A 13668-nucleotide genomic window follows, 5' to 3' on the forward strand; every position below is an offset into this window, starting at 1 on the left:
TTAATCTAACCAGTCTGCCTTCTTTGTTCCTATACTCTACTCACTGTGGGCTTCTTGGGAAAATAAGACAACTCTATGATGCTATCATATAACAATAGTGCCTGGGAATCTCCTATTCACCACTTACTTCAGACTCCTTACCCGGCCACTTTACCTCACGTGACTTTACTTATGACTCCAAAGAGAAAATATAGGCCAGCAGGCTTCTCTTCCCTTTGATCTCAGCCCCCCTCCAAAAACAAACAAATAAACATAAGCAACTTATTATTCCAGTCTATTTTCTACTGGCTCTTTCCTCCGAGACAATATGCTCAAAAATTGTCATTAGAAATAGCAATGTTCACCACAAAAATGTCCCCACACTTTCCCTTTCCATCCAGCTACCAAACTTTTGGTTGTTCCTTTCACAAATAATTCTTGACAATATATGTAACAACTTTTCCCTCATCTTAAATTTATCTCTTCCCTCTCTTGCTAACCCCCTTCCACTTCTCATCCCTCTTTGATCCTCACCACTCCATAGGGACCACTCTCTGTATCATCTCCACCTTCTTTCTTAACCAAAACTAAAACACTAAGATATTAATAGAATGTTTTCTGGGTTGGAAAAAAAAATGTTTTAAATTCATGAAGCCTCTCAGTCTATCAACTAAGCTAAGTCAGCTTTACTAATCTTCAAAATTCTCAAAATTGAATCCTTTTCTGTAATTATAAAAATAATGAAGACTAGCAGTTTTAAAAGGACCAAGTAGGGCCTATAATATATGTAATCACTCTACACTTAACAGCAGAGTACAGAGAAATTACAAGGAAAATCCAGTTACCACATTAAAAAATTAATTTTGTGTCTTAAAGTGATCAAGGTCTAAGATTCATTATTGTTTTCTTAAAATAAAAAAACAAAAGCTACACTACTGGGAAATCAATAAAAGCCCAAAGCCTGACATGTAAACATCTTAAATATGTTATTTCTATCACATAGGATATTATTCAAACCTGTGAGTCTGCTAACAGTATTAAACAGAGCCAAGATAAAAAAAAAAGAACTCAGAAATCTTCACTGAAAGTACTTCTAGCATTCAAAAATATAACCTGTGATTATCTCCTTTCCTTTAAAATTTTCACATTTACTTACTTGAAGGGTCCTATATATAAATATAACCTACTTCCCATCAAAAAGTCACCTCTCTCCTTCCCTTTACAGTTCAACTTCCTTGAAAACAGTAGTCTCGACTCAGCTAAATGCCCTCATTCACCCAAAACCTCCATCACTCTACTAAAGGTGCTCTCAGAAGTCATTAGTCATCTTTCTCAGCTCTCGTCCCCTTTACAAACACTGCAAAGTTTGACTGTCTCCTTAAAACACCCTCTTTTAGATTTTCCTCTGCTTTCCTAACCCACATTCTGAATTATTTCCTTCCCTGACATAAGTATTCTTTTATTCAAACCTTCAACACATACGTATTGAGCACCTACTACAGGCTACCCACTGTGTGAGGCACTGGGGATGCAGTACAGAAAAAAAAGTCAATGCTCTTATGTAGCTTACATGCCAGATGGCTATTCCAAGGTTCTAGTCCAAGTCCTATCATCTAAATCCTGTTGAACAGAGGTGTGAGAGCGCCTATGAGGTGCAGTTTATTCATATTTGTTTAGAATGTAAACCACTGTGAGCACAGATTAAACCTTGACAGCCCAGCTTGTCCATGTATATATCCTAATCAGGTATAAGCTTCTGACCAATTATTTAAAAATGTTCTAAAGTGAACAGCTAATTAGTCATAAGCACTAGCAAACTGTGGAACACTGAGCAAGCAGTGGCAAGCTGCATGTATTGAATTGTGGTTTCATGGCTTAATTTGTGCCACCACATTTCTGGGGGTTTCTTAATGCCCAGGTAATGAGACATCAGGACCAAAGCTTTGTCTGAACCTATTTTGCTACTATTGTTAGGACGCTGGTTACAAAGTACTACCATAACAAAACTCCTTAATTAGCTCTTGAATATTCTGTATGACATTTGGTAGAAATGAAAAGAGAATAACTTTGTTACATATTCACTTGTACAGTAGATGCGCATGGAGCTCAATGACCACAGTATGTCTTGTGCAACTTATTTTTAAACACCAACCTCAAACCATCAAAACTTTCCAAGTATTTCAATAGTATGATAGCACATTCAGAAAAGAACTTGATAACTTAAAGTCTTGAGAGAACACAATTTGATACAATTTGACAATTGTGAAGTTATCTAGATTTGTGTCAGAATCAGACATGCTTGTTACAAGCATTTTAACAAGTTACAAATTTATATGCCAAGGGGAAAAACACCCATTCACCAGCTTTAAAAAAATTGTAAAACTTTGCATTAGGACCAGATCCACAAAAACAGCTTTGGGAGATTCCCTTATGAATAATGTAATCTTCCCTAGAATTTGTGTTTTAATCATGATCTTGGGCCAAGTAAAGAAGGTGCTAAATCTAGTCCTCTTGGCTTGACAAGCCAAACTTAACAGCTACAGTATTTCATCACTGTATGCAATAGACAAAAAGAGATAGAGATCACAGAAATGTTATTTTATAAGCTACTAAAATTAACTACAAATGGAACAGGTGTTTTAAATCTTAGATTTATTTTTGATCTACAATCCATGTAGATCAAATTACACCAACGGTACCAATGGTGCCCCTTTCTCTGCTAAGAAAAAAACTCAGTTGTTGCCTAAGTAAAAAATAAAAAGACAGACACAAAAAGGTTTCTCATAACTACATGTATAATGTTGCAATGCATTTGCTGTAAGATTTTGACTACAAAATTGGAGAGTAATTTCTCTAATGAGCAGTCAACTTCAGCGAGTACTCTAAATCCTTTCTTCTTCCATGCTTTCTCAAAACAAAAATCCTCAACACTGTTCCCTTCTATCTATATATATGGGGTGACTTTTCAGTATTTTTAAGGCACTATGAAATGCATCCTTGTTTTCTTACCCCCAGCATTTGGAAACTAAAAATAGAGTGTATCTTTTGCCTAAGACAGAGAGTGGTATGAAAACAGCAAGAAGTCAGAGAGAGATATTACCTACGTCTATTACAAATTTCCACTTTATCCAAAGTGTAACGATAAAAGAAGTGTCACCAACATTCCTTGTCTTGAAACTATCACTTCAGAAACATAGTTGTTATAAAGAAACAACTATAGCAAATGAAGTGACAACACTTTGCAACATATGGACAATTCTCAAAGGTACTATGCCAATGGGGATCATAGTTCGACAAAGAAATACATATTGGGTTTTTTTTTTTAAGCTGGACTGAAACCATCAGAGAAGATTTTTTTTCATAAGAGGATTTCACTGAATTTTATGCTGATGGTTATTAATCTAAATGGAATTCACAAAATAAAGGATTTCTGGTATTCAAATTGCACACATACATGAGACGAAAAAATCTTTTGCATCACAAAGTGATGCACAGAGGCTTCAAAACAAAGGTTAGAAACTGTTTAAAGGAAAAATAACACACGTACATTATTATTATTATTATTATTATGAGACCGAGTCTCGCTCTGTCACCCAGGCTGGTGTGCAGTGGAGTGATCATAGCTCACTGCAGCCTAGATTTCCCCCGTTAAAGCAATTCTTCTGCCTCAACCTCCCAAGTAGCTGGGACTACAGGTGTGTACCACCAAGCCTGGCTAATTTTTTTATTTTTAGTAGAAACAAGGCCTCACTATGTTGCCCAGGATGGTCTCGAACTTCTAAGCTCAAGCAATCCTCCCTTCTTGGCCTCCCCAAGTGATGGGATTACAGGCATGAGCCACCACGCCCAACGCATAACTATGCTTTCTCATAGAGCTGTTTTTAAGATCAAAATGAAACGTTTATATAAGCATTATATATAAAGAGTAATGCTCTATGTAAATGTATAGTATTTTCTTATATAGGTTGAGCATCCCAAATCCAAGAATCCCAACTCCAAAATGCTCCAAAATCTGAAAGTCTGGAGCACCAACATGATACTCACAGGAATGTTCACTTAGGCATTATGGATTTCAGATTTTTGATTAAGGATGCTCAACCGGTTAAGTATAATACAAGCATTCCAAAGACATATTCAACCTGTATCTCCTTGCTAAAATTATTAAATACCACCATAACACTAGTTTAATGTAACAACTACTTTAAAAAAGAAGCAAACACTACAAGATTCCCACCCAACTATCAAATGCAATGTCAGCTAAAGGATAAGAAAAAACTCCTTTAAGCATCAAGAAAACAGATGAAGACTTGCAACAAATGATGTAATTAGACATTATTTTCTTAACTCGGGTTAAAAAGTTAGGCAGACCCTTAAAACAACTAGACAGTAAATTTCAGAAAATAGGTTTAAGTGGCTCTTATGTTCTTTATTTCTACAAGAAAGAATTTGATTTTATGAGCTCAGTGGAAGGTACTTACTTGCTTTCCATCTGTAATTCTCAATATCGAACTCATTTTAAGCCCTGCCCCTTTTCAAACTGTTTAATCCTATTCTTTTCTGCTAGAGCCTGTAATTTCCAAAATACCAGCATTTAGATATCTTCAGAAGTTATTTTCACACAGTATTCCTAGAGATAAAATGATGAAAAAATTAAAGTGTCCAAGGAAGGCACCACAACGCACATTCCTGGTCTTAAAACGGTTTCAAATTTTTTTCTAAAACCTTACACAGCAGCTGGAATATAACCACTATTCAGCGAATGTTTGCTGAACTGAGAATGTTTTTGCTAAACTCTATTTTGCTTTTGGACACATGAGAAAAGGCACTGTCTTTATACCAAAAAGAATCCACATTTCAGCACTATGCAGCAGAAATGCTTTGTCAAGCATATTTTCTCAATTCTGTCCAGAAGATTCTTCTGAAAAGTTGGCTGCATACTGCAGTATATTTAACTGGGTGCTCTGAATTGCTCACTATACTTACATAGGGAATGCACTTGTCCTCTCTGCAGTGAGTACACAGAGATAAAAATGAATTAACTGAAATACATTTATTTAGCATGCAAAAAGCAATCGCTAACTCAAATTATGGATATTAAAACATCCACAGGAAACAAAATCCTAGAAGTGAATTATTACTTAAGAATTACCTTTAGGCTGGGCGTGGTGGCTCACGCCTATAGTCCCAACACTGTGGGGGGCAAGGAGGGTGGATCACCTGAGGTCAGGGGTTCGAGACCAGCCTGTCCAACATGGTGAAACCCCATCTCTACTAAAAATACAAAAATTAGCCAGGCATGGTGGTACATGCCTGTAATCCTAGCTACTTGAGAGACTGAGGCAGGAGAATCGTTTGGACCCAGGAGGCAGAGGTTGCAGTGAACCAAGATCATAAGCTCATGCCACTGCACTCCAGCCTGGGTGACAGAATGAGACTCCGTCTAAAAAAAAAAAAAAATTATCTTTAAAAATTATAAAATTTACATTATAATTAAAGACTTTAATGTAAACAGTATGTCTTTTTCATTTGTTTGCCTGCCCTCTAATTATAGTTTACAAAATCAACTGTCAAATCACAACCCCAATTCAACAAATGAAGTTCATTTTCTCATTTCTTCTAAAGTAGTATCTAGCCTTCCCAATTTCACAAGTAGACAATGTTCTTCTTAAACAAAGTTACTTTTTCTTTTGTATTTAACATATTTCTTTATTGATTATATCATATTTGAAATTTCAAACACTTAGTTCTTAAATGATATTTAAATTTTTTCTCATATTTTAATGATTATTAAACAGGGACCACTGATAGTACTATTTACAGAGTACAGAAAACTTTGAAAAATAACTTCTTATTCTCAAACAATTGCTACTCACATCTCAGATTAACAACAATAGAAGATTCTTGTGGAATTGATATTTTTACAATTTTAAGAAAAGTTTAGCAATAATTTAAGAAGAGTTTAGCAATAAAAAACACTAAAAGCTGAATATTAAGTAACATTTTTTAATTAAACAAACTCCCAATTTCAACAGTTATATAATTAACGTCAAGACCAAAACAATTTTTAAGTTATGACTTTAGATCTTTAGACATTATTTCAGGAAGAAAGTCTTGGAAAATGAGAATATATGTTCAAATCCAGTGCTATTTTTCTTCAATACCAAGAAGGGTAATTACCAATCTTTTCACTGTAACAATTCAACATGTTTAATTTTACAAATCCAGATTCTCACAACTTATATTAATTTTTTTAAATTAAATTCAAATCACTTCAAACTAACTATAAGCATTTTTACAAAAATTTCAGCACACCCTTTGAGCTTACATGGCTGAATCCCAGAGAGCTTGAAAGCCGAGGCATTTTCTGATTACTCTGGCTTTCCATAAAGAATAAGCATTATACTAACAGACAATTCCACAGCTCACAAAAACACTGGAGTCAGGAAATTTGTATGAAATGACAGCTTAGTATGCTATTGCACATAATTATATGAAAGTCTTTATTCATTCATGCGTACATTCACTCAACAAACATTTACTGAGCCGCCTGCCTTTTATCAGCCACTGCCCTTGAGAAGTTCATTATCTAAAGAGCAACGATAAGTCATGTAATTACACGTATTTTAGTATAACCTGTAAGGTGATACAATGTGACATACACAAATTCCTCTGACCTACTCATTCTGATATACATATAATCTAGAACCCTGATAACTAAAGTGTGGTCCATAAACCACCATAATCGGCAACACCCAGAAGCGAGTCAGAAACAGAATCTCAAGTTCCACCTCAAAATCTACTGAATCACAACTACAATTACCTGGGTAGCATTTTAACAAGCTCCCCAGATAATTCCAATGCACATTTAAATTTTGAGAAGCACTGAACTAGAACATAACTGAAAATCAGCAAAAACAATGTCATAGAGTCCACATACTTTTAAGATCTTCAAGGTCCATCCTGAGCCTTTTTAAGAATGTATATACAATTTTAACAAGTTCAATGACTTAGTTTCACAGACTAGGAACAAATTAAGAGATACTACTGACAACAAAAAAAGAAAATAGGAAAAACTTACAAAAAGCAATCTCGAAAAGGGACTGCTGTGTCATTTAGCATAGCAACAATTTGTCTAGATAGGCCCCAAAAGTCTCACCATATTACAGTAACACAAAAGTAATCCACGTTCTCAAACACACCTCCTGTATCTAGACCATAAATTCCTTGAGGACAGACATGTAGTTTTATCCTTAAATTACATTTGTAAACTGAATGACTCAAGTCATTAAGATGAGTTTGAGCTAGGCAGTAAGATATACGATGTATTTTGGAAAAAATTCCATCTGACGGAGTTAAAAACATTTGCTTCAAAAAGAGAGAAAGAAAGCGAGGGAGGGAGAGGAAGGGAAGAGAAAGAGAGCGTAAAACACCTGGACGGATAGGGCACACCTGTAGTCTCCAGCTACTCAGGAGTATGAGGCCAGTTTGGGCACCATGGCGAGACCTCGTTTCTTAAAACAAAATAAAAAAAGAGTAAAGCATCCCCATTCTATAACCCATTCACCAAGCACTCTAAGAACACAGGCTTTACTGAATCTATGGCTCCCAATCCCAAAGTCTTCCTGACTCTATTCAAACCCTCTTCTGGGGGGACGATGAGAGTGCTAGGAGAAAAAGGAGAAAGATTAGAAGAGGATGGAGGGAAAACAGAAATCACTGACCATGTCAGTGTTCCTCCATTCATGAAAATAAAACCAGCAAAAATACAAAGACACACCAAAGATACAGCAATCCCACAAGAGAACAAGTGCTGTCTCTAGTAAATATTCACTCCATGTCCTCTGCCCCTGCGAACCAGGAACATGCTCACAATCCCTCAAACCTAAGAACTCCCCAGAGGCACCTTAACTGTGGAAACATTTCCCCTCACGGCACTCAATGAGCTGGTGAAGGCCAGGTTATGATACAATTCCCCGTTCCAAAACAGCAAACTTCAGGCTATAATCAACTAGGTCACTTTCTGAAAAGTGTTGTAATGTCTGTCACTGATAAAAGGTTCTTTTAATTAGTTAAAAACTTTTTTTACTATTTTTCCAGACCTATTTTTCTTTTTTCTCCTGCCATTCTTGCAGGATACCAGAAGCAAAAAGACGTATTTTTCTGCAACTTCTTTCCAACCAGGTAGTTCTCATTCTTACTCTCAAAACAAATTAGTTGCCTTGTCTACGCCCTGGCTTATGCTGTTACTCCATTCAGAGGCCTTTTCCATCTCTTAATCTGATTCTGCACTAATATGTTAGCCCCAAGCCATGTGTGGATATTTAATATCTGAAATGTGGCTAGACCAAACTGAAATATAAGGTAGATGTAAGATGCACATTGGATTTTGAAGACTTTGCACAAAAAAGATGTACAATTATATAATTTTTAAACTAATTACATGTTGAAGTATGTTAAATAGATTATTAAAACTGATTTCACCTGTTTCTTTTCAGTTTTTGTTTTTCTTTGTTTTGAGACGGAGTCTCACACTGTCGCCGGGCTGGAGTGCAGTGGCTCGATCTCCGCTCATTGTAACCTCTGCCTCCCGCGTTCTAGCGATTCTCCTGCCTCAGCATCCTGAGCAGCTGGGATTACGGGCACCCGCCACCACGCCACGCTAACTTTTGTATTTTTAGTAGAGACGTAGTTTCACCATATTGGTCAGGCTGGTCTTGAATTCCTGACCTCAAGTGATCCGCCCGCCTCGGCCTCCCAAAGTGCTGGGATTACAGGCGTGAGCCACCGCGCCCAGCTTCTTTTTAGTTTTTAATGCTGCTACTGGAGAATTTTAAATTACAATATGTGGCTTCTATCAGACAGCCCTGGGGTTTAAATCCTACTCATTCTTCAAAGCCTAATTGAAATGCTGCTGCTTTCATGAAGCTTTCCCCCAGTGACTCCAACTGCCCCAGCCCCCACTGCCAACCTCTCGTAATACTTTTAATCACGCTCACAAAGAATGAGATTAATTTTACCTTGTTATACCTCCCCAACTCCAACATAAGCAAGTTGAAGAACAAAAACTACATCTAGATCACCATGAAGTGTTCCTCTGACACCTTGGAGAGCCCAGCGCTAAGGAATGTTTGATGTCTGCTAATGGAGAGCTCAATTTCTTAATTACTAATTATCTATCCCTTTCAACGATTTCCATTTTTTTCCTCTGGGATTAAAGTCGAGGTCTATGAATGTCCTGTATTATTTTTAAAGTGCCCATGAGCTGTACACAAAGAATATAACGAACAAGTAAACCCAAAACTAATACATGTGGTTAATACACTTAGATCAACTGTAAAACTTAGACAAGCCTCTAAAGGTCCCTTTTTCAAAAGTGATGTTGTAGAACATAACAACGTACTGTGAGATCAACCATTTCAAAAGTAGAAGCCTTCCCCAAAGATTAACACTGGGTAAGCAATTTACCAAAAAATTATTGGCGGTCCTCCCCCACCATCCCGACTATAAATCAGGTAAGCATGCAAAAGCTTGGGTGCAGCAAGAGCAAAGTCCCACACTGCATCCAAAGCTCAGAAATCGAGCTGTGAGAAACGTGGTAGTAGGGGAAACGACGACTTGCGTGAAGGAGACGCATGATGAAAACTGTTGGAATGCAAAACGAGATAACAGCCGGAATAAAAAAAAAGTATACCAGCTACGTGGAAGGGATCCTCCTGGGGTCAACCTCTGAACCCTCAAGCAAAGTTCGCAGTGGTCATTTCAAAACGTCTTTTCTTCATATTGTATTTTAGTGCCTCAGATCTGCATCCAACAAACTTCCGTCTTCAGCCTACTCCAACTCCCACAGCCAGGGACTCCGGCCAAACCCAGCCCTGAAGCCACCCTCTCCAGCACACTTTGGAGACTGACGGACGACATGGGAGGACCGTTCTGAGGCCCAGCACCTGGATGACACCCCTCTCCTTGGGAGTCCCGCCCCAGTCCCTCGGGTAGAACCTGGCAGGCAGGGGGCACCCGGCAGGCAGAGGGGGCGGGGCAGGGCACCGGACTTCGCCTAGGACCGGCCTCTCCGTTCTATGCCGACGCCAGACGGCTCCTCGGGGACCGGCACGATGTTGAGAAGGAAGAATAAAGGGGCACTGGGAATTAGCCCCGGCTCTCACTCACCAGTTGTCGCCGCTCGACGTTGGCAGCGGCAGGACCTCTTCTCCTTCCGCCATTGCTGTTGACGTCCACGTCACTTTGCCGAAAAGTGGATCCCGCGCTGAGACCAACTCCGAGACCCAATGTCGTAAAAGGTCTTCGGAAGTCCAGCACTGAGCTTCCCCAGACGGGAAGAAAGAGGGAGGTGGCAAGGGACTGCAGGAACGCAGCGTCACGGCGTCCCGAGGCCGAAAGGCAGCGTCTTGGGGGAGGAGACTTGGTGGAGGCAGCTGCCCCTCCAAAGACTACATGTCCCAGGATGCCACAGTGCCGCGGACGGGGCGGGGTGGGCGGAGCTCGGTGGGAGCCGTCCCAGTTGGAGGCCTTGTGTGGTAACAGCGTCTCTTTTTGGCGTCCAGTTAGCGTCTTCATTCCAGCTTGGCGTCGAAATTAACAAAGTTAGAATTTAGAGTCCTAACTATTTGAGAAACCCAGGGAAATGGGAATTGACACAGGGAAGGCGGACGTAGGAGAAGAGCCACAGTTCAGTAATTTCCTGCTGTAGCAATTTAATTTGCAGAAAGAAGTGGGACGTAAGGAAAGGGGCAGGACCACCCCTATTTGTGAGGCCCCGTCAAAAGTGTAAGTGAAGGCCCGCATACTTTTTGTCTGAATATTTAAAAGTTGTAAATCAAGCTAAATACTAAAGGAGATACGTTCTAGCCTCCTAACTTAAATATATCTTCCTAACAGTCTGAAAGATCAAGTCCGAATTTAGAATTCTAGGACTGGAATTCCAGGAAAGGAGAGCTGCCAAAATCCTTCTCTTCCCATTCCACTTCCCCTTCACACCACATGGGCGGACACTTGGCCACCACAGGGGCCTTGGGATGAGCACACACTCAGGAGGATGGACCTAAAGAAATGCTTTTGCAAGCCCTGAAAACAACAGTGATGAAGTAGTACTGCATGTAACAATATGGATACATCTGAAAAATACGCTGTTAAATGAGCAAAACAGATTGCAGACGGATAGGTAAAGTATGGTATCATTTATATTTGGTGTTTAAAAGACAGTATATTAAAAATAGATCCATATGAGTTTAAAATGCAGGGGAATGATACATAGAAATCTCGGAATGGCAGTTACATTCAGGGAAAGGGAGGAGTTTGCATTAATTTTTTAATGTTTTATTAAGGGCCCAAGGTGGCCACATAGGTGGCCAGTATTCTTTACAGAGTCTATACTTAGGTATGGAAAGTGTTTCATAATTTTAAAGCCTATTTTTTATTAAAATAAATACAAAACATAGTACAGCTATCTCATTTACAACCAAAAACATGTTCACTCTCTTCCCTAAAAGGCAATAATACAGATCTGCATGGTACTGCACCCACTTCCAAGGTCTGGATCTCTGTAATGTTCAGTCCTCTGTTAGGGAACATTTCTTTTAACATAGAATGAGACTTTAGATGCCTTCTATCAAAAAGAATAAAAGACGTGAATCTAGGTCACATTACCATTCTAATATTCAGGACCTCCGCTGGGTCCCTTCAATTGTTGCCAGTAGGTTTTCAGAAACTTTTCAAAAAATGGTTTTAAAACCTATTCAGTCATTGACATGAGAAGCAGTTGTTCACTGGTTAAGAAGATTCTAGTACTCAATTATGATTCATTTTGAGTATAATTAAATCAGCAACTGCTTTATAGTCTCTCGTAGAATATTTTCCCATTAAAAATATGTCACTTGACATTTTTAAACAGTTCTTTATTCTGTCAAAGTAAAGTGGAAAGTTCTGACTTCTGTGTTCTTTAATGGAGCCAGAGCCAGCTTCATGGACATGTAGTCTATGCAATAGCATGAGACCATATGCTTAGAAGAACTCTGTGCTTAATTTCACAGTCTAGTGTTGCCATCTTGAAATTCTTAATAATTTGGGAACAAGGAGCCACTGGTTTTAATTTTGTACTAGTCCTCACAAATTAGGGAGCCAGGTCTAGACAGGGTCAATATCTTAGTGATGTATAACCCATTGGGGACAAGATTTCAACCGAAATTGTTTAGCGATAGTATCTTCTGGGGATTTGTGTCTTTGGTTTTTTTGTTTGTTTTTGTTTGTTTGTTTGTTTGTTTGTTTGTTTTGAGACAGAGTCTCACTCTGTCACCCAGGCTGGAGTACAGTGGCATGATCTCAGCTCACTGCAACCTCTGCTTCCTAAGTTCAAGCAATTCTCTCGTCTCAGCCTCCCAAGTAACCAGGACCACAGGCGTGTGCTACCATGCCTGACTAATTTTTGTATTTTTAGTAGAGTCGGGGTTTTGCCATGTTGGCCAGGCTGATCTCGAACTCCTGACCTCAGGTGATCCAGCCACCTTGGCCTTCCAAAGTGTTGGGATTACAGGTGTGAGGCAACATGCCCTGCCCATTTGCTCTTTATTCATCAACCTGTTGTAAGTTCTACTCAGTATTTGCTCCAAGGTCATGATATTCAAGACCTCGGACATCCTTTTTCCTCTAGTGATAACTCTAGAAATCTAGCTGAGAGGCCAAGTAGTACTTGAAACTTGGAAGGTCTTTGACTCCTTTTTCTTTGTTATTATTTTATTTTTATTTTTCTGAGACAGGTTTCACTCCCTCAAGTAGAATTTGTTAAATTTTCATAATGGACCTCTGCTTAAAACAAAACAAAAACACTTTTCAAGAACTAGAGAGGATTTCATTATGAAATCTTAGGGTGTATCCCCTACCTGCATTTGTGCATCTAATTGTAGATCCCACATTCTAATGGGAAGGTGTGTTATTTCATATTATCCTTGGATAAAATCAAATCAAAATGTATTTCTCATAACGATAAAATTAAAATGTCTTGGTTTTAAATGAAATTGTAGAGAACATAAAAAGATTTTGCATCTATTATTTGGTGTTCTGAGCCATATAATTATGTCATTTATACTGTATTACATGTACTTAATTTCTACCATGCCTACGACACAGTAGAATCTCCATAAATATTTGTAAAATGAACTAGGGAATTTTCTGAAGTACTTTTGTAATGGATTAAACTATTCACCTATATAGAAATGGCTGGTTGGGTTCAGGGACAGGTAAGGATTATGAACTCATCTGCATGGTCATAGTTGTTATGTGAGTAGAATTTAATTCAGTTTTCATTGAAATATTATTTTACCATTTGTTAAAAAGAGATGGAGAAATGATCATAGCTCTTGATCATTTATTCCATATTCGTGCAGCCTTTTCTTGACTTTTGTGCATTCTTAGGTGAAGACAAAGACCTGAGATGTTTTAATCTACTGCTACACAACAAATTGCCCCAAAACTCAATGTCTTAAAGCAATAAATACTTAACTCACAATTTCTGTGCATTCAGGAATCTAGAAGCAGCTTAGCTAGATGTTCTGGCTTAGGGTCTCTTGAGGTTGGAGGCAAGATGTTGGCCAGGGTTGCAGTCATGCAGTCATCTAAAGGCTTCAGTGGGGCTGGAGGATCCAATTCCATGGTGGCTCACTCACATGCCTGATGAGT

General features: G+C 38.5%; 1 protein-coding gene across 3 annotated transcripts in view; it reads right to left on the reverse strand.

The window, feature by feature from the left end:
• The window catches only part of TBC1D23 (TBC1 domain family member 23), a 63874-nt gene extending 53648 nt beyond the window's left edge, over positions 1 to 10226 (reverse strand). For all 3 annotated transcript variants that reach the window (XM_077994038.1, XM_015129483.3, XM_015129478.3), the window contains exon 1: positions 10147 to 10226. Coding sequence is in view for 2 of the 3 variants with exons in the window: in XM_015129483.3 (XP_014984969.1) it covers positions 10147 to 10199 (53 nt within the window). In the remaining variant the exon portion in view is untranslated. The remainder of the gene's footprint in view (positions 1 to 10146) is intronic.
• Between the last annotated feature and the right edge of the window lie 3442 nt (positions 10227 to 13668).

The sequence above is a fragment of the Macaca mulatta genome, chromosome 2 (assembly GCF_049350105.2).
Source record: "Macaca mulatta isolate MMU2019108-1 chromosome 2, T2T-MMU8v2.0, whole genome shotgun sequence".
Lineage (NCBI taxonomy): Eukaryota > Metazoa > Chordata > Mammalia > Primates > Cercopithecidae > Macaca > Macaca mulatta.